General features: G+C 39.4%; 3 protein-coding genes across 3 annotated transcripts; all 3 read right to left on the reverse strand.

The window, feature by feature from the left end:
- Positions 1-4,542: 4,542 nt before the first annotated feature.
- hoxa9b (homeobox A9b) lies at positions 4,543-6,506 on the reverse strand. The gene is made up of 2 exons (XM_031299761.2): positions 5,647-6,506; positions 4,543-5,187 (listed from the first exon to the last, which is right to left on the reverse strand). Exons 1-2 carry the CDS (start codon positions 6,161-6,163, stop codon positions 4,949-4,951), a joined length of 756 nt encoding a protein of 251 aa, XP_031155621.1. The 5' UTR covers positions 6,164-6,506; the 3' UTR covers positions 4,543-4,948.
- Positions 6,507-8,204: 1,698 nt separating this feature from the next.
- hoxa10b (homeobox A10b) lies at positions 8,205-10,786 on the reverse strand. Its single transcript, XM_031299760.2, has 2 exons — positions 9,825-10,786; positions 8,205-8,900 (listed from the first exon to the last, which is right to left on the reverse strand). Exons 1-2 carry the CDS (start codon positions 10,597-10,599, stop codon positions 8,626-8,628), a joined length of 1,050 nt encoding a protein of 349 aa, XP_031155620.1. The 5' UTR covers positions 10,600-10,786; the 3' UTR covers positions 8,205-8,625.
- Positions 10,787-12,989: 2,203 nt separating this feature from the next.
- Positions 12,990-16,782, reverse strand: hoxa11b (homeobox A11b). The gene is made up of 2 exons (XM_031299758.2): positions 16,015-16,782; positions 12,990-15,063 (listed from the first exon to the last, which is right to left on the reverse strand). The coding sequence occupies exons 1-2, from the start codon at positions 16,775-16,777 to the stop codon at positions 14,831-14,833; spliced, it is 996 nt and encodes a 331-aa protein (XP_031155618.2). The 5' UTR covers positions 16,778-16,782; the 3' UTR covers positions 12,990-14,830.
- Positions 16,783-20,777: the final 3,995 nt, after the last annotated feature.

Here is a 20,777-nt window from a genome sequence, read left to right on the forward strand (position 1 = left end):
CCCTGGTAGCCTGTGTGTGATCAATCTTTCTCGCCAAAAGGTCTGACAGCTCACTACCCTAAGAACACATTTACACCATCTAACACTCCCTTAGATCATATATGACCAGGAAGAGGACAACCACTCTCTAGGTAGGCTGTAGGAGAAGTTTTCAATATAGAAATCTAGGGATTTCTTATGAAGCACGGATGAGACGCACGGCCATTACGCACAAAAGCGTTTTGCTTACTCGCTCGATATTAAACCAGAAATCCATCTAAAGACGAAACTCTGTCGCTTTTTCGTTTTCAAAAAGGACTATACAGGCACAGAAAAAAACGAGAGGAATGCACTTGGTTAGTAGTATAGACACGAAGGGAGCAGCTTTTACATAGGATGAATTGTTTGCTGAGGTGAGTGGGTGTTGGCATTGAGCAGAACTCCATTCAGTCTCATACCTTCCTCTGTGTCCGATAACAAGTCTTTTTCTGGCCTGTTCGGTTTCTAATATAATTCAGTTTTTACCACATTTGCTTGAAATGTCACATATTACTTTGTCTAACTGTTTTTGGACTTTTTATTTATTTATAAGGATGTACTCTGAATATACAGATCTTGTGAACGAATAATATCCTTATATAGCCTATCATATTAGGCTATAATATAACTGAAGATAACTGATAAATTACTGACTTTGAAATTAATTGAATTTACTTTAAATTTAACCGAATTCCTTTTGTGTGTAGCTCATTATTTTAAGCAAAATTGCTGCAAATTATTATCTAAACTAACCACATTCATTTCTTATTTCTTCTTATTTGATGTGCAAATAAATTGTGTTTCATAGACAGCTGGCCATAGATTTAAATCGACACAGGTGTAGAAACAGAACAATGATACAAAGAGAACAAAGAGCTTTCTGAAAAAGAAATATAAATTTACAATACTTAACAGAACCTGAACACTGGATTCTGTCACTTGGAAATATTGAACATTATATATTGCAACAATTTTGATTTAAGTCTGCTGTTCCTGTTCGGAGCTGTGCAGACAAAAAGCTAGATTTGGCTGCTTGTTGACCGGATGTACACAGACGACGGTGTCTCGAGGAGCGGCGCGTTTCCCGTCTGTTCTGACAACATGAGACATATGGGAAGCATGCAGGCCAAACCTGCGACCACTATTACGTTTGTTTTTTAAAAAAAAATTTTAAGAAAAAATATTTCAATTCCTATTTATAGCCTATACTATGTCGTGGAATATTTCCATTTATGGTGAGTGTGATGCAAATGTTTACCCAGAACAATAAAAAAATATATTTTTTAAACATTTACCAAATGTGCATCTGTTTTTTTTTTGTGTGTAAAAGATGGTAAATGTAATTGCAATGATATGTGTATTATACATTTAGTACACATTCTGCACAAGCGAGGTTATGCAATATTTTGAAATTATGTTAAATATTTTTTTGTAAAAATGTTTATTGCATGTTGTGTCCGACATTAACGCTGCATTAAATCCATATATCACAGTATATCCTGGTGTGTGTGTGTGTGTGTGTGTGTGTGTGTGTCTGTGTGTGTGTGTGTGTCTGTGTCTGTGTCAGTGTGTTTTTTAACCTGTAGTAGGTAAATACGTGGAGAAACGTACACATTGTGTGTGTGTGTGTGTGTGTGTGTGTGTGTGTGTGTGTGTGTGTGTGGTTCCTAGAAAAACTCGCCGACATATGCAGAAATATCGTGATAACATCACAGATACGGTCATTCTGGGCCCTTTTTTTCAAGACAATAATGAAAAATGTAGGATCATAGCAAAGGAACGAAAGTGACCCATACAACACACCTTTTAAAGAGATAACCAGCCTTCGATTAAAGTGTCCCTGCTCAGTTGCCCTGTAGATGAAGGAAAACATGGATATGAACACGGTTTAAGGAATAAGCAAATTCCAAATTGGTGTGAGATTGACAAATAATATTTTAATATTTAATAATAGTACTGCAGGAAAATGCATTGGGGGTTGTAAGCTGATAAAGAAGCTCTCTAGAAAGCAAACTCCAAACTCAAAAAGTCTGTTTCTCTTGAAAACTATTCATCTGAGGTGTTCTCAGTATAGCTGGTTACAGAGGTCAATCATTTTCAAGAAAGTATCTGCAGAAATGTTTAACCCTATCTAATAACACACACATACATATCACAGAAGTAATCTCACAATCCACATTACCTTTCATCTAGAACACCAGATTATTGGCATTGAGGATAAGTGGAACACACTCCCATGTGCTCATTACTTTACTCCCCTGAACTTCTCCTCCAAAGTTCACTTGTGGCCTCCTCTGTCACCAGGTGTCATGAGGTTTGATGTATAGGGGTCACGAGAGGTCACCACAAACAGCATCCAGCTACTTTCTGTTTTCCTGCAGCGTGGCTCCTCTAAGGGACGTTTGCATGGAAAATATCATCCACATGTTCATGGGGGATCAGAATACCATCTACACACACTAGTGACTGAAGAGACTTTACTGAAGGTGTACTATATATAATATATAGTGTAATGCCACTATTTTTTCATGCTTATCTTTACATTTTTCCCAAAAAGGAATAAGAGCGTTAATGAGCTGCATGTGGGTGACCTTTAGGGGTGAGGGAGGGGGGAAAGGGTGAGGTTGAGGGGGAAACCAGGAAGGGAGGAAAGGTTTTGGGGTATCTCTCACTTCATGGGACCTCAAGTTCATCACTCAGTTGGGGTCCAGTGAGGTCCAGTCCGGTTCCTGGAAAAAAAGAGAAGAAGAATAAAAGGCCTAACCCCCATTTTGCACACCCAGTGCACATCCAGTCTGCACACTGTATGCATATGTTTAAAGAACATACCTTTTTTGTTATATGATCTATCTATCTATCTATCTATCTATCTATCTATCTATCTATCTATCTGATGATATGCCAAATTATCTGTATGCATATGTGTTCACACATACACATATGTTCGCATATTTGATTATTTATTTATTCCATGGATATATAATTATATATTTGCCTTTTTATATTCATATTTTATAGGTATTCTTCTAAACTTCTCAAAAGCATAGAGTGGAGTCACTTGATAAACTAGTTTAATACAATACAAAGTAAAGGAACCCGTGACCAAACAGAACCCCAATTAAATTAAATAAGGATCTTAGAGCAATTTATGCCATGGATAACCAAAAATGAGACTGAACACGCAGCAAGATTAGATTTTTTACGACGAAAACGGTGCAGATCTGTCATAGATGGGGAGTGGGCTTGATGTGCCGTGAACGCATCATCTAGTTTGAACATTGTTCTTCAGATGAGCTGCTGCCTCCACCTGCTGGCGGTCCGAGCACAGCAGCACTCAGATCAGCACGGAGCTCTGACACCATCAACAGGACACGTGTTTGTCCTAGTTTTAGTAGATTCCACTTTTTCACCAAATAAAGTAAAATAAAGTGATGTATGTTGTGTAAGTTATTTGGAAACTATTTCTGTGTGTGTGTGTGTGTGTGTGTGTGTGTGTGTGTGTGTGTGTGTGTGTGTGTGTGTGTGTGTGTGTGTGTATGTGTGTGTGTGTGTGTTTCAGGCCTATCCTACAACAATATCACATATTTGACTGTTTGCCCGAGCCTCATTTGAAATGTTGCTTTACTGCTGTCACAGAGCCTCTACATGCTTTGCTGTTTTCGCACCTTATAAACAGTTGAGGCTGTGATCGTGGTTTATTGCAGGAGGGCATCTAGTGTAGTTCAGAGGCCGAACATGTCCTATGTAATAAAGTAAGTATAGTGCATAATACATTGACTACATGTTGCGATTCAGACAATAATGAAGTGCAAAATAATCTACAAATACTGAACTTTCGTTGTTGCTTTGATTTACTCTCACTCACTCTTTCGTGACTTTCTATTGTTTCTAAATTGTTGCATCGCTGCGTGTTGTTGGGTTGGCTCCTCGATACTGCAGATTCCATTTCTGTAAAGGGTTTTTAATCGAAGGATCCAAGAATATTCAAAGATAATTCATGTGTTTTTCATCTTTATATTCAATATTTGGTTAAACAGGATGCTCTTTAAGGGACTCTTTAAAAATCAAAACGTATTGGCCATGTTACAATTAAATTCAGATCCCGCTCTCATTTCCACAGTAATATTATTGTAATATATAAATACTATTATTTAACGTAAATTCATGCCAGCAAGGTTGAAAAAATAAATAAATTCTGGACAGGCCTCAGGTTTTTTCCCTATGGCTTAGAGTAATTGGGTTGTTTGCGCCATAAAGCCCAGTTGTTACAAGTATAAAAGTGTACTATTTAAAAAAATTTTTTCCTGAAGTAAAAACAATTCAATTCCTTTTAAAAGACAGAATGAAAATTCTAATTTTGTAGAAATAGTTTTGAAATGTTAAAGGCGAGGGAAGTAAATTGTAAAAGGTAGTATTACTTTAATTCTTTATGTATGTATATGTTTGTTAAAATGTGTTAGAAATACGAGATGGGTTTTAATACTAAGCAAAATAATAAGAAATGAATAAGCCATACTAATCTTCTCATGTACTATACAAACTACTCTTTATTTTGGATGAAACCAGGAACGACGAGGTATCTGAAGTGTGCACAAATGGATCAAAACCCAAAACGGTTATACAAAACAAAAGACATTTAGATTTACAAAAACAATAACTTAAACAATGCAAATTTGTAGCTGAAAACATTCAGGTAGTCAAGGATAATTCCATGCAAATAACAAATGACACAGTCAACTATTTCTGTGCGCCAAATACAACACATCTACACTTTGTCCTTTCACAAACAGGAAACACTGGATAAGAAAAAAAAACATCCAGCATGGTTTTAACAAGACAAACTTTACAACAACATGTGTAGCAGGCCAGGAATATTAAAGACAGACCCCCCCCTCCTCCCCCCTCTAATTCACCATCAGTCCAAAACCAGTTAACTGTCTCTCCGCCGGTCTTTGTTTTCTTTCTTCATCTTCATCCTGCGGTTCTGAAACCAGATTTTCACCTGTCTCTCGGTCAAACTCAGGACTCGTGCTACTTCGTATCTACGATCCCGGGGAAGGTACATGTTAAACAGAAACTCCTTTTCCAGTTCGAGGATTTGATGCTTTGTATATGGACAACGCTTTTTTCTGGTGGGCTTTGCGTGAAGCCAGTTGGATGATGGGTTATCTGGAAACAGGGTGGGGGGGGGGGGTCAAAACCATGACACAGGAGAGTTAATGGACTCAAAAACAGGACTGCTCTATTGACTTTACAGTTTGGGAAGGACATGCTACTCCTGGCAAGATTGTATATTTATATAGGAATTATTTGTGGTGTATGTTCATTCTGCACTTAGAAATTTGAGGATTGACGATAACAAATACCTTGTGAAATGTTGTAATTATGCAGTGAAGCGTGTCAATTACTTTGAAGACTATGCATATCTCAATTCACAGAAGATCATGTCACTGAGCCATACGACTATCTCTTAGAGCATAAATACTATTTGCTATTCAAATGTTATGCCCATTTTTATACTAAATCAAGCCTGTGGCATCCAAATCCTCAAACCATTAATGCCATTTTCATCAATCTAAATGAGTCCATAAAGTGACCGGAAGAAAATGAAAACACGGCATTGCTTACTTGCATCAATCTCCCTCTTGTTCTCTGCTGACGGACTCTCTTCAGTGGCTTTAGACGTGGATGTGGTTTCGCAGGAAAGCTCCGCAAGGGACGCACCGTTTTCAATGTCAGACAAAAGAGGTGTGTGCGTCTCCAAAGTTGTACATTCAGCACTCCCAATCACAGGCTCGGGTTTTATCTCATAATGCATGGCTGTCGATGGTAAGCCCGTCAAACACAGGGACGCAGAGACCGGATCCAACGTCCAGGAGCGCGTAAACATGCCATCGCTGTCCCCGCTCGTGTAATGGTGATGTATATAGGTCGGAGTGGATGTGTTCGGAGGGTGGGACGAGATGGGACTCCAAGATCCACCAAAAATAGAAGATTTCGCCTGCAAAGTGCAAGATTCCTGTCCGCCATATTCGGTGAGCATCGCCTGCTCCACCCCTGCAGCTGACGAGTACCTCGGTGCCATATCTTCCTGCTCGGGAAGAACAGGCGACTCAACATAATAACTTGTTCCCAACGCCGACATTGCAAAAAATGCAAAAGCAAAAAAAAAAAAATAGGCTATATAACGCGGTACAGTCTTGCAATGTTTAGAAAAAACAGATTCATGGCATATAATGTGCTGCTTTCCTGCACCAGCTAGGGGCTCAATGCGTCCAGTAAGTTGAACCTTTGGATAGGGCGCCCCAAACACGTGACCGTGGGACAGAACAATAAAAAATAAATCAGCCTGCTGCTCAACTAAATGGCCACCATTTTCCCCACCATATTTTAATAGCAAGTCTCCGCGCCTTTATTGGGAAATATTTCGTTTTATAAGCAATAAACGTTATGATTTTTGTCAAGAGATCTTATGTTGGTGTAATCGAGTTGTGATAGGAGCGGGGGTGGGGAGGGGGGGGGGGGGGGGGGGTAAAGCCTCCATTTGTGAAATCACCAAACAACGTCCATTAGAAAGTTGTGCCTAATGGGATTATTCATTCTCCAAAATGTAAAACTTGTATTAATTTAATGGCCTCCATCTATAATTAAACCTTTTACTTTGGTGAGATATGTCTGGTTATTGTTAGTGGCTGGGATATAAAACATTTTCAAGACTTTTTAAATTAAATAAAACAAGCATAAATGTGTTTAAAGCATCACTTGAGTTTACAATATAAGAACATATTAAAGGACAGTTTCCAAGATGCGCATTGCTGTGTCTGCAGGGATCTGGGTCTACTTTGAAGGCAATCTAAAACGGAAAGTGGGGTGAGGTTATTTGGGTGCTATATAACAGTCCTTTTTTATCACGGGCAATTGGGGTGTTTTTCTTAAGGTTACAACCTGGCTGTCTAAGCTAAATATCACCAATAAAGCTCAGCCTTTGTGTCCTTTCTCTGGCGAAAGCAGACGCATCCGGCACTTCCTACGGCGAGGCAACTGGCAGACTGCAATGATCATAACCGAGGCCTTGTCTGTCCTTTTCTCCTCTCCTGGACATATACAAGCCTTAATCATTTCATTCCCCAGCCTGCATCTTTACTTCCGGCTGATCACACAGAGATGTTCTAAATCCTTTGTAGATGTCTTAAATTATAGACATGGTGAAAACTTTGTATCTCTAAGATTAAAAGTCACCACGTCCAGATACATCCATCAGAATGCAGCTTAATTATCAAAACCCACAAGATAAAAAATCATAGAAAGAGTTCCTTTTAGGCACAACAATAAAAAAAACATGCACTTTTTGGAATAATAATAATATGTGTTTGCAGCAGTCTGCACCAAGCGATTAATAAATTCTAACAATAATTAATAGCGATTCAATTTTCATGATGCGATGAGTTTTACTGAGGTAATCAAGGCAGTTTCGTGTTGCGGGAGAAAAATAAAAGCCCAACAACATGAGACTACCTAAACCACTCAACAGCACGCTCTCATCTTCTGGGATGTCTGTTAGAATGATTTTTTGGGGGGGGGGTTAAGTGTGGGCAGTATGTAGTTTCTCAGTATAACATGTCTACTTGGAATCATTTTAGAAATCTGTAAAGGCGCAAAAGACAATGCTCAGACAGATTTTATTCATCATCTGATGTGTGCCACAATTCTCAAATTGATTTGGACTGTTAAAGTCCAGGCGTTGGTGAACTTTAAAAACAAGCATGCTATAATTTGAAAGAATAATTAGTGCTTTTGCACAAGCCCCCACTTATTCACAATTTAAAATGATTTTGAAAAAAATAAATAAATAATAAAAATAATAATAATAATAATAATAATAATAATAATAATAATAATAATAATAATAATAATAATAATAATAATGAGAAACATAAACACTGCTTCTCCACTCGTTGTGTGGTTTACATTTAAGTCTGAGGACAAAAAGCAATGAAGTATACACCGCCGCCAGACATCTAAAGGCCTAAACTCTGCACCCCCTCTACTATTGTAATAATATTTACTGTGCACAGAGCGAACCCTGTCCAAAACACAAAGGCATTAGCACCATGCACTGTACCAGTGCCAACTTTAAGATTTAAACACCGCGCAGCTACTAGTCCTTCTGAATGAAATAAGAAGTCTGCAGTTGCAGGGATGGTTTTATTAATTTGACCAGCAAAATGTGCAAATATTCATCAGACCTCTCTTTAGCTGTCACAAAAAGGTCTATATGTAACTGTAACACAAGTATGCCAAGGGTTAGTCCAGCATGCATTCCAATGGTTCACTCAGGTTGACTATACAATATGTACAAGCCTGAAGCTCTGAAACATTGTGGTCACATTCTGAACGTTTCAAACACAATGGATCAACGTTACAAATGTAGCCATTTATAAATACATATCCACGACTAAATAAAACAGACGTGAAAATAAGAAAGAACAACAACCAATAAGTTAGCAGTAGGGTCCTATTTTCCATGGACATTCTCACAGTTGGTGGGGGGCTCTGCACAGGCGCCCTTGCCATGGATGGAGGAGGGCGCCAAAGACGCAGACAGTCTCATGAGAAACTGAAGTTGCTGGAGAGCTCTCGGATCCTATTCTCCCGGCTCATTTTTTTCAGTTTCATCCTCCTGTTTTGGAACCAGATTTTGACTTGCCTGTCAGTGAGGTGCACACTGCGGCTGATCTCCAGACGACGCTCTCTAGTCAAGTACATGTTGAAGAGAAACTCCTTCTCCAGCTCCAGAGTCTGGTGCTTGGTGTAGGGGCAGCGCTTCTTTCGGCCACTCTTCGCTGTGAGCCAGTTGGCCGTAGATTCCATTTTTCCGTCTCCTACAATGAAATTGAAACATATTAGGCAACAGGTGTCACAAAAAACACATCATACCTGACATGCCTCATATCTTTATTAGAAAATGTGGACTAATACGATTCAAAATCCAAAATTACGTCACGTTAATAAAATTGTGGTTTTAGTGTAAACTACTGAAGATAGGATTTAGTATATACTGACACTGACACCTACTGAATAAATACCCGCATAATGACTATTTCTTGTGTTCTATTTGATTTTTATAACCATTTTACGCACAGTCACATATGTAAATATCCCATACAGCTGCAATACAGCATTTTACCAGAAACTATTTGCCATGTTAAGCAGCAACTACACCTTTATTAAGACATAATAGTCTGCACAGTCTGCAGACATTATAGCAAGGCCTGTGCTTTTGATGAGAGGACAACTGGCATCAGAATCCTGCACAGGACAAATGGGGTAGACTGGATTTACCTTTGTTGATGCTTTAAATAAAATAATAATGACACCCCGAGAATATTTAAAATATATAATTTTTTTTAATCATCCAAACTTCATGGGTACCAATACAAATAAATCCATAAGGCCTGTTTAAATAGCATGGTAATAAACTACAGCTATATATAGCAGCTTATTTGTGATCTAAAAACAGCTAATAACGCACAACAGATCTGATCATCGGCTCTGATTGGTTAAGTCACGTTCAATTTCGCCTCATGTCCGATAAACCGGTAAATACCCGTAAAAACGCACACCTGTGACTGGCTTTCTGTTGACCTCAATATTAATAGACTGTCAGCATTCATTCTCATGCATTCATCTGTCTTAAGAAATCATTGGTTAAAAAAAAATAGAAGCCTAAGAATTATATGCGCATGCCTCTTTATGCCAGCTGCTATTTTTGCAACACATGTCTATAATGTATGTCGACTCTACACCTTTGACTGGCTTTTCTGGACACTCCGCACTGCATGTTTCAGCGGGCTCAGGGGAGGACGAGCTTTCCGAGGAGAGGCGGCTGTCCTCCTCTGTAGCCGGGGCGCAGGGCGCAGGGACAGGCGCCTCCTCGTGGCTCTCCCTTCGCTCCGGCTCAGCCGAGGCAGCCTGGGGCTGGGAGGGCTGGCTGTCCAAACGGGCAGGTCTTTGCAGGGTAAAGTGATTCATGTTTGGCTGGACATCATGGTAAAGCCTGGAGGATGTGTATGTCTGAGACAGGCGAAAGTAGCCGGGGACTGGCAAAGTGCTGCCGGTAACCGGGCACGATGCAGTCGAGTAGGAAATGTCATCTACCGTTGCTCCTTTAGGACATTTGTCAGACTCATAAAGGCAATAAGCGCTCTCCTCTTTTATGTTCGGTGAGAATGAACACTGAGCCATATGCTGGCCGCTGGGCTGATCCACCCGGCAGGATCTCGACGTTTCCAGCCACGTTTCCATTCCTTGAACATACGGAGCAGAAGACGGAATCACGCTTTGGGTGCTTGGCTCGTTGCGCTTACCGATCCCCGGGAAACAAGAGCCACTCGAGAGTCCATATGAATATTCCGATGCCGGTGGCAAATACACCCCGTTACTTTGGTAATATGAACCGCTGTCGGTTCTCACGTTGATTAAAGAGTCCACGAAAAACGAATTTCCAGCTTGGTTGTTGGGGCATGTCATCGTTGTGGTATAATTGGACGGAGGATGAAGATAGCCCTTTCTGGCTGACATTTCTTGTGCAAAACATTGCTGAATAATTACTGATACTCACGCTTCTCACTGTAGCCTGCAGCCAATTAAAACACCAGGCGACTACAGACTCCTCCCAGTCTGACCAGGCAGCTCCACTGTGTCATATATTTTCTTTTAGGCTAAGTCAAGAGAAAAGGTGGGGGGAAGTGGTGCATCAGAGAGTTTTAGGTAAAATCTTTAAATCTCTTTTCAATCTCACGTCTTGAGCCTCGATCCATAAGACCAGAGCTGCCTGTGTGAACTTAACAACAACCCCTATTTGACAACTCGGTTGTTGAAAGCTGTCCCTAACAATTATGTACAATGCATAGCTTTATGGCCAGTTTTACAGCATTGTAAAAATGAAGGGTTCTAGAGGTGCCTCTGAGAAGCACAGGGTGCATCAAAGATCCAAAAAGTCATATGTGACTCTTTGGTCGGGGGACTCTTAATCCTCCTTGTGCTGCCCTGATGACTATTATTGGACTGTTTTTAAAATTCCTCATGGATTGTCCAAAGCAGGGCAGACAGTGTTTTCATCTTACCACATTGCTGGTCAAACCAGTGCAAAATCACTTCCTGTATAGCCCTCGAGCTTATCTGATGGTGGTGTGAATATTGTGGTTGCAAATGCCATGATTGCGCCCAGACACCTTTTACTGCAAAGGCTCTGTTGAGCATTTAAAGGTGACACGCAGGCACACTAAAATAATCCCACAGCTGAACAATGTCCTGGTGCTACATTTTTCTTAATGATGACTTAATATTGGCAAGACTGCAAGAAATGTAGGTCGTTCCTGCATAAATTAAATTAGAACTTGTTAATCTTGCTATTATCCCGTTAAAGAACCACTGGGAATGTGTACGTTTCTCCACGTATTTACCTACTACCTATTAAGACACACACACACACACACACACACACACACACACACACACACACACACACACACACACATTGCCACAACAGAACAGGTTGAAACTTGTCTATTCTCTGGCTCTGAAACTTTGACAGTTCAGGTTTAATTTCAAATCAATACCTCTTAATATATCCATTCCACCCACGAATAAAATGCTAAATGCGCCTTCTAAACTGGTTTTAAATGTTTTTTAAATACATATGAAAGCTCATCACCGTTTCTCTTTATAGTTTTTGTACTTTTCATGAAATGTTTAAGACAACAATCTGAGTTAGAGGTCAAGACAAAATAATAAAAACTAGTAACCAGAAAACAAACAAATAAAACGGGCTTGCATGCAACATAAGCCTACATCTATAATTTAAAGGGGGCCAATGTTATATGATAGCCATGTAGTCTTAATTTGAAGTAAATAAAACCAGTAATCTGACATGGATCATTTTGTAATGCATGTCCACCATAAAAGTGAATAAAATGGATATTGGTCTTCATCTCATGAGGCAAACAACTAACACAAATCGTTAGCCTGGACTGCTACAATATTTTAACCAAAATAATTAAAAAGTTAGAACTAAAAAAGACCGCCAATAGCGTTAAGAGTTTACAACAGGCCTACAGATTTAGATCAGCCTAAAGATGTCTCCAAGGTGGGTGAAATACAACATCGGCTATACCTCCATTTCCTATAAGTCTGGAGCCATAACGTCTAGAAATCAGAGCTACAGTTTATGTACAGCCATTTTATGTGGCGTCAAACCTGCAGCATGTCTGGCTGCAATGAATGATAATAATAATAATGAACCTTTCTGGATTATTTCCTGTGATGTCTCGGTGTGCGCTGTGGGCGAGCTGCTCTTATATTATTATTACGATAAAACTTCCTTTTAATTCATTTAATTATTTTTTGAAGAAATGTTAAAATTAATGAAAAATCCCATACTGCCTGCGCGTCAAAATGTCTCTCTGTTGGGTGTCGTCTATGACACACACACACACACACACACACACACACACACACACACACACACACACACACACACACACACACACACACACACACGCAATCCAATCCAAGTTTTTAATTTTTTACATTTTTACATAACGACGAAACAACATAAATCCAGTTCAGGATTTATAAAAATGAAGTATAATTTACGTTTTAAACTGTATGGGGATTCTAAAAGTTAGTGAGCCACAAAATGTTTGAAACATAGGCCCTTGTGATCTTATTTCTTAGTGTGCATTAGTCACATAACGTGTGCAAAAATTGCAACCTGAGAATCTTCATTAAATTTGATGCCCAAAGAAACAAACTTGCACTATTCACTTGCTTTCACGATTTCATAACATCTGCACCTTAAATGAAAAACAGCGTCTTCACTTTTCAGATGATGAAAATAGAAAATCGTCTTAAATCACATGAAGAAACCCCATGCATAAAACGCACATAATAATATTTGTGTGCCTACCTTAACAATGAAATCCTGAGGTGGTGACATATGAGCGACGAGTCAAACTTCTTTTATATCTCAATTCACGACAATGACATTGATCTGATGAGCGCCACCCAGTGGAAGAAGACTGCTGTGCATACACCGCAACACAACACAAACGCAGAATATTCCTACCACGGTAAGATGCTGAAAGAAATGACGCTGGAAAGGTCCGTGAACACAAGCTTTGAATGCTCCCAGCCGTTGTTTTTCAGCTCCTTAGTCACAGTTAATAACCTTGGTCTCAGACGCTTTATTGCACTACACTCCAAATGCTCCAGACGAATCCGCGTTTTATGGCCAAGTTACTGGAGCAACTGGGAGGATGTGCAGCAACCAAAGCGGAATTCCTGGGAGCCTCACAGGATGCACGGTATAAGGAAGGCATCAGGGCCCTTATTAGCGTATGGCAGGCAATTCAAGTTGTTTTCAGGGGCCTGGTGGTGAATACAATGCCACCTAAAGCCAATTTTTACCCATCTTTTTATGTGGGAATGCTTCATTTGACCTTCCTTTGCAGGCGAAACATAAATCCTCAGGCCTAAATTCATATTTGGTATTGATAACTGATGTATGATATTTGGATTAAACCACTCCAGATGCTAATTAAATTGACCATAGCGATGATTGTAATAGTGATCTGCAGTTCGTCTGCCCTTTGTTTACCCCAATGTCACAGCCTGATGGGTCAGCAGACTTTAAGTGGATGAAATGAATAAAGTCTTTCAGAAACTACTTTGATGAGAGCATAATCACACAAATAGATTCATGTCATTTTGAAAGAGGCGGCCTGTTACATCTATATGCATTCAAACAAGTGTCAAGATTGTTTCAGTAAGGCTGTAACAGGCATGTAGGTCAGAAATCAGCCTCTCCTCATCGCCCCAGAAATGAATGAACCCTTTGTAATGGATATCAAACAATAACTGCAGCGGATCCCATTTCCAGCCATGAGGGAATAAAAAGCGTCAGACCGACATATCAATCATCTGATACGATCCACGTGCTGGCATATAAAACTAAATATGGGGTTATGTTTCATGTAGGCGTTTTGCTCTCTTATCAGCGTTTGGACTTGTGGATGAAGTTCCGGAATAATCCAATTTTACGGCCAAGAGCTCAACCAAGCGCCTGAGGGTCAAGCGCAGATGTTACATATCACTGATATCACTGACTCAAAATGCTTGAAATGGATGAATTGGTATTAGAGTTAATCATCCTTTAACTATGCAACATTGACCGGTAATTTGGGGGCTTCTGATAACCGCCAAAAATGTCAGCTGAGATCTGATATTAATTTCAAAACACACAAAATAGGGTTACAGTCATCGGAGTTGTATTTGAACAATAAAGTTAAAATATTAATAGAAAGAAGAAAACACCAAGAGTTTGATGTTAAGATTACTGACCATAAAAGTTGCGTGCGTAAATTTAGGAAAACAATTTAAATTCTAAAAAATTTAAGAAAAAAAAAAAAAGTTTTGAATTGCAGTACAGTAATCTTCGTGCATATTAAATAATACAAAAGGAAATCAGACATATCTGGCTTTCTGATAAGCACACCATACACGCAACCACTTAACTTTGGAAAATTGTTGATTGGTCGGGCAAGCAGGCCAATAACAGGCCTAAATAATAATAATAATAATAATAATAATAATAATAATAATAATGCCCCCGTTGTTTAATGACAAAATAGTGTATAAATAGTAGAATTCTTTATGAATTCTGGCACGTTAAACACTCGTCATGTAACATGTAGATGTGTCTTGATGATGGGTGAATGGCTGCATGTCAGTGACAGTCTTTGTTCAGTGTTTATAGCAGGGGGGTTGTGGTGTAGTACTGTAAACGGTCTCTGTTCAGTTTCTTCTCCTTCATCCTCCTGTTCTGAAACCAGATTTTGACCTGGCGATCTGTCAGATTGAGCATCCGTGAGAGCTGCATGCGCTTCTCTTTGTTGATGTAAACGCTGAAAAAGAATTCCCTCTCCAGTTCCCGGATCTGATACTTTGAATATGGACATCTCTTCTTGCGCGTCCTTTGGCCACCTGAAAGATAAGATAATAAAAAGGCAAAAGGTCACCAAATGAGATATTATAGACACAGTACAACAACATGAAATAATTTCCTGCTTTGAAGCAGCCGTGGTCGTCTACATAGAGTTCAAGTGTTTACCTGCTCGCTCTCAGACCTACAGGACAGAGATTTGTAAACAAAAGACTGGACTTGATAGTGGAACGTGTTAGGCATGAAGGGACTGCATGTCGGAAGTTGTGAAAACTTGTTGAAATCTGTAAAACCATACCGGCTGGCTTTTAAGAGTGAGGGCGTGGGCCTAAACCAAACAGTCACGAGTATAGTGTATCTGATATGCTTGTATTGTCCGCTTTTGATTTCACTGTGCGTAAAGAGCAGTTGTTTCAGTGTCAGTGAGAGCTAATTCCATGAAAAGCAGTCGTTGAATTAAATCCTTACAAATCCTGTGAATTTGTAAATATTTATCTTTGAGTAAGGAGCAGGGTTTTAGCATACATTTGCTCCAAAGTCACATCAAAATGCCTCAGCAGCCCACTCAAAATAAATCAAATCATAAATCCAAAAATATACAGTTATACAATATACAATTCTATCCATGGACATACATATGGGAGATATAAGATGTATCTACAATGTTTAGATTTTTATTTTAATAGAATTTCATAAATGTTATTTGCCATGTAAATGAAGTTTACAGGCAAACCATAGAAAGAGATTTAAGCGCACACATGCAGAATAAAAGTTGAGATGTTGTTTGAAATCTTGGAAGAAGCTTAACGCCAAACTCTTCACGGCCAATTTCAATCCCAAGCACGTGATCTTGTAGTTTATAACATAGTTTTGTTATAGGGTAAATCTGCAGGCCCTCCATAAACCTTACGTGCTTATAAAACAGCATATAAAAAGCTTTAAGAGCAACGCGTTAGATTGTTCTCCTTCTTGCGTTCAGCAGGGCTACTCACTGCTGCTTCTGCTCTGTTTCTCCTCGCATTGGCCGGAGGACGACTTGGGGCTGCAGCTCTCCGCCGTGTCCGAGCCCGGAGGAGCCGGAGCGGGACTTGTTTTGGCGTCGTGTCTGTCCGAGTCTGCTGCTTGTGCTGTTGGCGTTGTGCTGCTCTCTGCGCTCCCGTAGGCAGTGTCGAAGAACTGGTCGAACGCCTGTGGCAGGACGCCGTTCCTGCCAACGCTGCCATAGAAGCCAGAAGTCGGGTTGCTGGAGGAGCTGGAGTGGCTGGCGCTGGAGCTGCCTTTCACCAGGATCTCTCCCCCCCGTGAACTCGGGCTCGTCCAGCCGTCTCTGTGTACGATGTTCTCAGGGTAGCAGTGTGACAGGCTCCCCCTGCTGTGGTGCCATTTACTGGAAGTGTCAATCCCATAGTCTCTGAAAGCCACATCTCTCACGGACGGGACCTGTGGCAGGGCAGAGGACTGGTAGGGGTATGTCATGGGACAAGAGGACTGGCTCTGGGTTAAATAATGAGGGAGACCCGAGAAGTCTGCTCCGGAGACGTAGTAAGTGCAGCTCGGTAAATACATATTAGAGCCGGAGATCCGCTCATCAAAATCCATATTCTGCTGTTGGAAACGTCCTATAAAAATCCTTTCATAGCTCCTTCGCGGCGCTGCGCTCCAGCCACTTTGAGGCAGACTGGTGGAGCAGAAATCCTTAGACGTACAAGCTGACGTGGGGATCCATCTCCATCCATTCCTGAGGGCCAAAGCCATGTGACCACTGGCACAAAATGACAGATAGCCTACGCCTCGATGTGTAGCTATATGAGTCAATGAGTTTGTAAAGTAGACATTTGGCTTCATGGGAAAGGAAAAATACTGAGAGGGAATTTTGCTCAGACACAATTTAGGCTATTTTGAAAAATATTTTAAAAACGGGTTCTTTATCAGTGAAGAGCATTAGTTTCTGAAATTATCACATTACAAGCCGGGTACTACACAAAATACATAATTACATCCAATTTCACGCCACGCTGCTTAACCTGCCAGTTTTTACCTTTAGGATCGTTTTTAAATAACCCTAACCTTAACCTCTGAGCCGTCTGAAACATTTGAAAGACATTTTTAGACCAAGGCAACAGGATTTAGACTTTAGTATGCAAGTGTGGCTTAATCATTGTGGCACAAACAACATTTCATAGGCTAACATAGAGAACGTGTTGAGTTTTATATGTCAGGTCTTATTCTAAGAAAATTAGGGTATGTACTGCACATGCGTCAATTATTTTTGGAAGCTATTTTAATCCATTGAATCTATTTTTGAACGATTTTACAATTGAACACATGGCAGGTATGGATTCGTCGTCTCTCTGTGTGAATTTAATATCGCTCCTCTGGTTATATATAGACTCATCTAGTCGGAGCAATGCGAGTCATGCTGCACTTCTGTCAGGCATCAGTCCAGTTTGGAACCCGGAGACAGAAAGACAAAGGCCTGTAAATACATTACTTGGTTATCTCTCTTATGGTTGCTATGTGTTTGTTTGAACCAGTGTTTTTTCATGATTATTAAAAGCATGCTAGCTTGACCTGTTGCAGCCTCCACCATGGACAGATTTATGTTTAAGTGCATGCTGATTGTGTCTGTTTGTACGAGTAAAAGTTTGTAAGAGGGTCAGAAGCAGCTTGAATGAAGTTCATATAAGGTTGATCAGCTGACATACCAGGCGTTTAGCGTCGAATGTAAACATACAGACGTTGTTTATAGGCTACGAATAATAAAGAGTATTTGCCAAAGGGGCTCCAGTCTTTGCATCGCCTGTTCTCTTTGCAACGCCCAATATAAACCTTTGAACATGGGCTATTTCCCACACCAATCCATTTTCATTTGTCATCACTGCTGAGTAAGTGGGCACATATGTCACATATCTTGTTATGCAGCCAATTTTAGAATTTAGTCCAAATTCCCTTTTCATACATCAAAGCCTGTGGATTTGTCATGTGCAGGGAAGCATTATGAGACTGTGTAATATTTGACTCTGCCCAGGTGGTTTGCTGTTTGACTTCAACGGTGAGTTCTTATATGTGAACCTGTTATTTGTTTGGCATATTAATATAGTCTTACGTGATAAACTTGACAATTCCTATTTTGATTCTTTTGTGAATTATTCAGCCATGCGCAGCTTCAGCCTTCAGGCAGAGGCTGCAGGATATTCTTCTACTTCTTACCACACAGTTTTCAAACAATTTCAACCACACAAAAATTGGGTTACACGGTTTAACCTGAGCCAGCAGATGCGTATTGATCCACTAAGTGAGACCGTTTTCATTGGTATCGAGTAGCTAGTATGCATGCTGGCTGTATGTAAACAAACTTTGACCTCCAGCCAGTTGTCATAATAAGGAAACCAAATGCGCAAAAAGTACATTTGCATTATATTTTAATTTCTCCTTTTCCATAGATCCACGTCTGCCTAAATTATTAATCAATCCAAATAAGAAACGTCTATTATAATGTCAGCTTAAATGATGGGTTAATACTTTGATTAAAAAGGGTAAATTAAATAAATTGTATACACCAAAATATTTTGTTGACATTCAATTACATGAAAGTCAAGGTTGGATGATTGTTTCTTAGTTGCCTTGAAAGGTTCAGACGCAATACACTTGGAGGGGGAAAAAAACCTGTGGCCTTAAGGCTGCAGCACAAGACCTCAGAAGAATGAATTCTTTTTTTCAGTCTAGCAGAAAATGCAAAAGCTGAAGGTATAAAAAGTCACTGGTGAATGATGTGGCTGTTTTAGGAGGCATGTTAAGGGCATTTAAAAAATAAATAACATGTTTTCTTGGTTTCCCTGAATTTTCCTTCGACACTTTAGGAGGACTGTGGTTTAACTTAACTTCCTGAAAATCTGTGTGCGCCTCCTGCCTTTCCTGGTTCCTGAGTCAATTTCACAAGGGGCCATTTTATAATATTTTAGTCAAATGTGCCGGTTAAGATTTACAGTTTAAGGTCCAATCTGTCGTGTTTGTGCTAAATAAAGTACAGATTAGGATTAAGAGTTTGAGCAATAGTTGAAAAAATGTCAACTTATTTCAATGTTTGTAAACATTACTGCTCATTTAAATTTAGTAAAGCAGTTGTAAATCAATAAGACAGTGACATGTCCTGTGTGACGGATTATGCCTTCAAAGAAGAAACCAAACAAATTCTCTATATCACCCCTTTTTACACATGAATACTGCGAACTGAAACGTCTCTTTTAGTGTAATGAATGCAACCTTGTTAGTATGAAGGGAGGGAGGGGGTCTTTTTAGGAAGTAGTGGATTGTTTACAGCTAAGGCTGCTATAAAACACAAAGACGTAAAAAGCTAATACAACTTTCTGAATTCACAAATTTAACCTCGCATTCATCCACGAATATCTGGCTGTCAAGCAGATGTGATAGGACTGCAAAAGGCAGCTGGTTTAATATGCAGGGGAGGGGGGGGTCTGACTCTTCACTTCACGTCTGAATGTCTATTGCTATTATTTTCCAACTATGTTGTAATATTGACTAATGCAGTTTTGTTATATCATATCTTGGCAATAGCTATACACTGAAAATGTATTACAGTTGCAATACATGGTGTAATGCAACAAATGTGGGGGGAAAAAACATTTAAATAAAATGCTGTAGCCGGAGACAAATGTAAATTATATGCATTTGATTGTGCTGTTTGAAAGGAGGAATAACTATGTCCTATTATTGTTCTTATGTATTTGTTTGGGAAAGATTTGGATTTTCCTCAAATGTATTTTTCCATATCCTTAATTCGTTTTTGTCTGATGCTCACTGCACAACGTTACACCACTCAAACACAGCAAGCAACTATGGAACTGTCTACAAACTGAATTAAACATGCAACACAATTTTAATGTTTTAATAGAGGTAAAACATGGCTTTATGAGAAACAACATTGTTCTCACACCTAATACCCCTGTAGACACACCTGGACTTTGTCGATGCATTTTCGTCTGTATCTCTGTGGAAGTAGCCTATTGGTGGATGTGTTTGTTAATTAACTTTTTTTTCTTTTATTTAAACTTTAAAAACAAACTAAACAAAGGCTCTTGTGGACAAGTGATGTAAATTAGAGTCTTGCTACAAACACTAAACACAGGTCCTTGTGCATAAATGTATGTTACAATTTTACTGTGATGTCCATATAAATATACAATATATATATATATATAAGTTAGATTATCATTTTATTTAGCATTCAATATATTAGTTATTTGGCTAGTATTAGTGCCGTTACTGATTAATACAGAGGCACCCTTCAGGCCTACATACGGGACTTTTTGGAGTGAGGTGCATTAACCTGTTTGGCTGTTAGGGGGAGCAATGACACTGATCAATAGGAGACACCTCATTGTGCATGCAGAACGTTTCCAAAAATGACTCCATCTCAACAAGGTAGAAGAAAATCATCAACATGAGCTCCATCATTCCCAAGCAGTGAATCAGTGAAAGTAGTCCAAATGCTTAGAAAACTATTTCAACTTTCCTAAAGTATTACCTGTATTGGAAGGCATCTATCAGTAGCCTGGCCCTCTTTATCATGAGCAAGACGACAAACTTACCTGCTATTGTTAGTAAGGGATGAGTTGGACAGTTTGGAGGTCAGTGCAATGCCCCGGTTTTGGATTTAATATTTCAGTTTTAATTAAGAAATCGGAAATAATTTATATCAATTGTGTTTTGGTTCCGACAATAATTTAAATGGAGC

Source organism: Sander lucioperca, chromosome 10, assembly GCF_008315115.2.
Source record: "Sander lucioperca isolate FBNREF2018 chromosome 10, SLUC_FBN_1.2, whole genome shotgun sequence".
Lineage (NCBI taxonomy): Eukaryota > Metazoa > Chordata > Actinopteri > Perciformes > Percidae > Sander > Sander lucioperca.

Bases quoted from the DNA above. Each gene is read 5' to 3' on its own strand.
- hoxa9b (XM_031299761.2), bottom strand. From the start codon at position 6,163: ATGTCGGCGTTGGGAACAAGTTATTATGTTGAGTCGCCTGTTCTTCCC. The intron at 5,188-5,646 runs GTAAGCAATGCC...CCCTGTTTCCAG, and splicing joins CAAGAGGGAGATTGATGCAA to ATAACCCATCATCCAACTGG.
- hoxa10b (XM_031299760.2), bottom strand. From the start codon at position 10,599: ATGTCAGCCAGAAAGGGCTATCTTCATCCTCCGTCCAATTATACCACA. The intron at 8,901-9,824 runs GTGTAGAGTCGA...ATTTCATTGTAG, and splicing joins TCCAGAAAAGCCAGTCAAAG to GAGACGGAAAAATGGAATCT.
- hoxa11b (XM_031299758.2), bottom strand. From the start codon at position 16,777: ATGGCTTTGGCCCTCAGGAATGGATGGAGATGGATCCCCACGTCAGCT. The intron at 15,064-16,014 runs GTGAGTAGCCCT...CTTATCTTTCAG, and splicing joins GAAACAGAGCAGAAGCAGCA to GTGGCCAAAGGACGCGCAAG.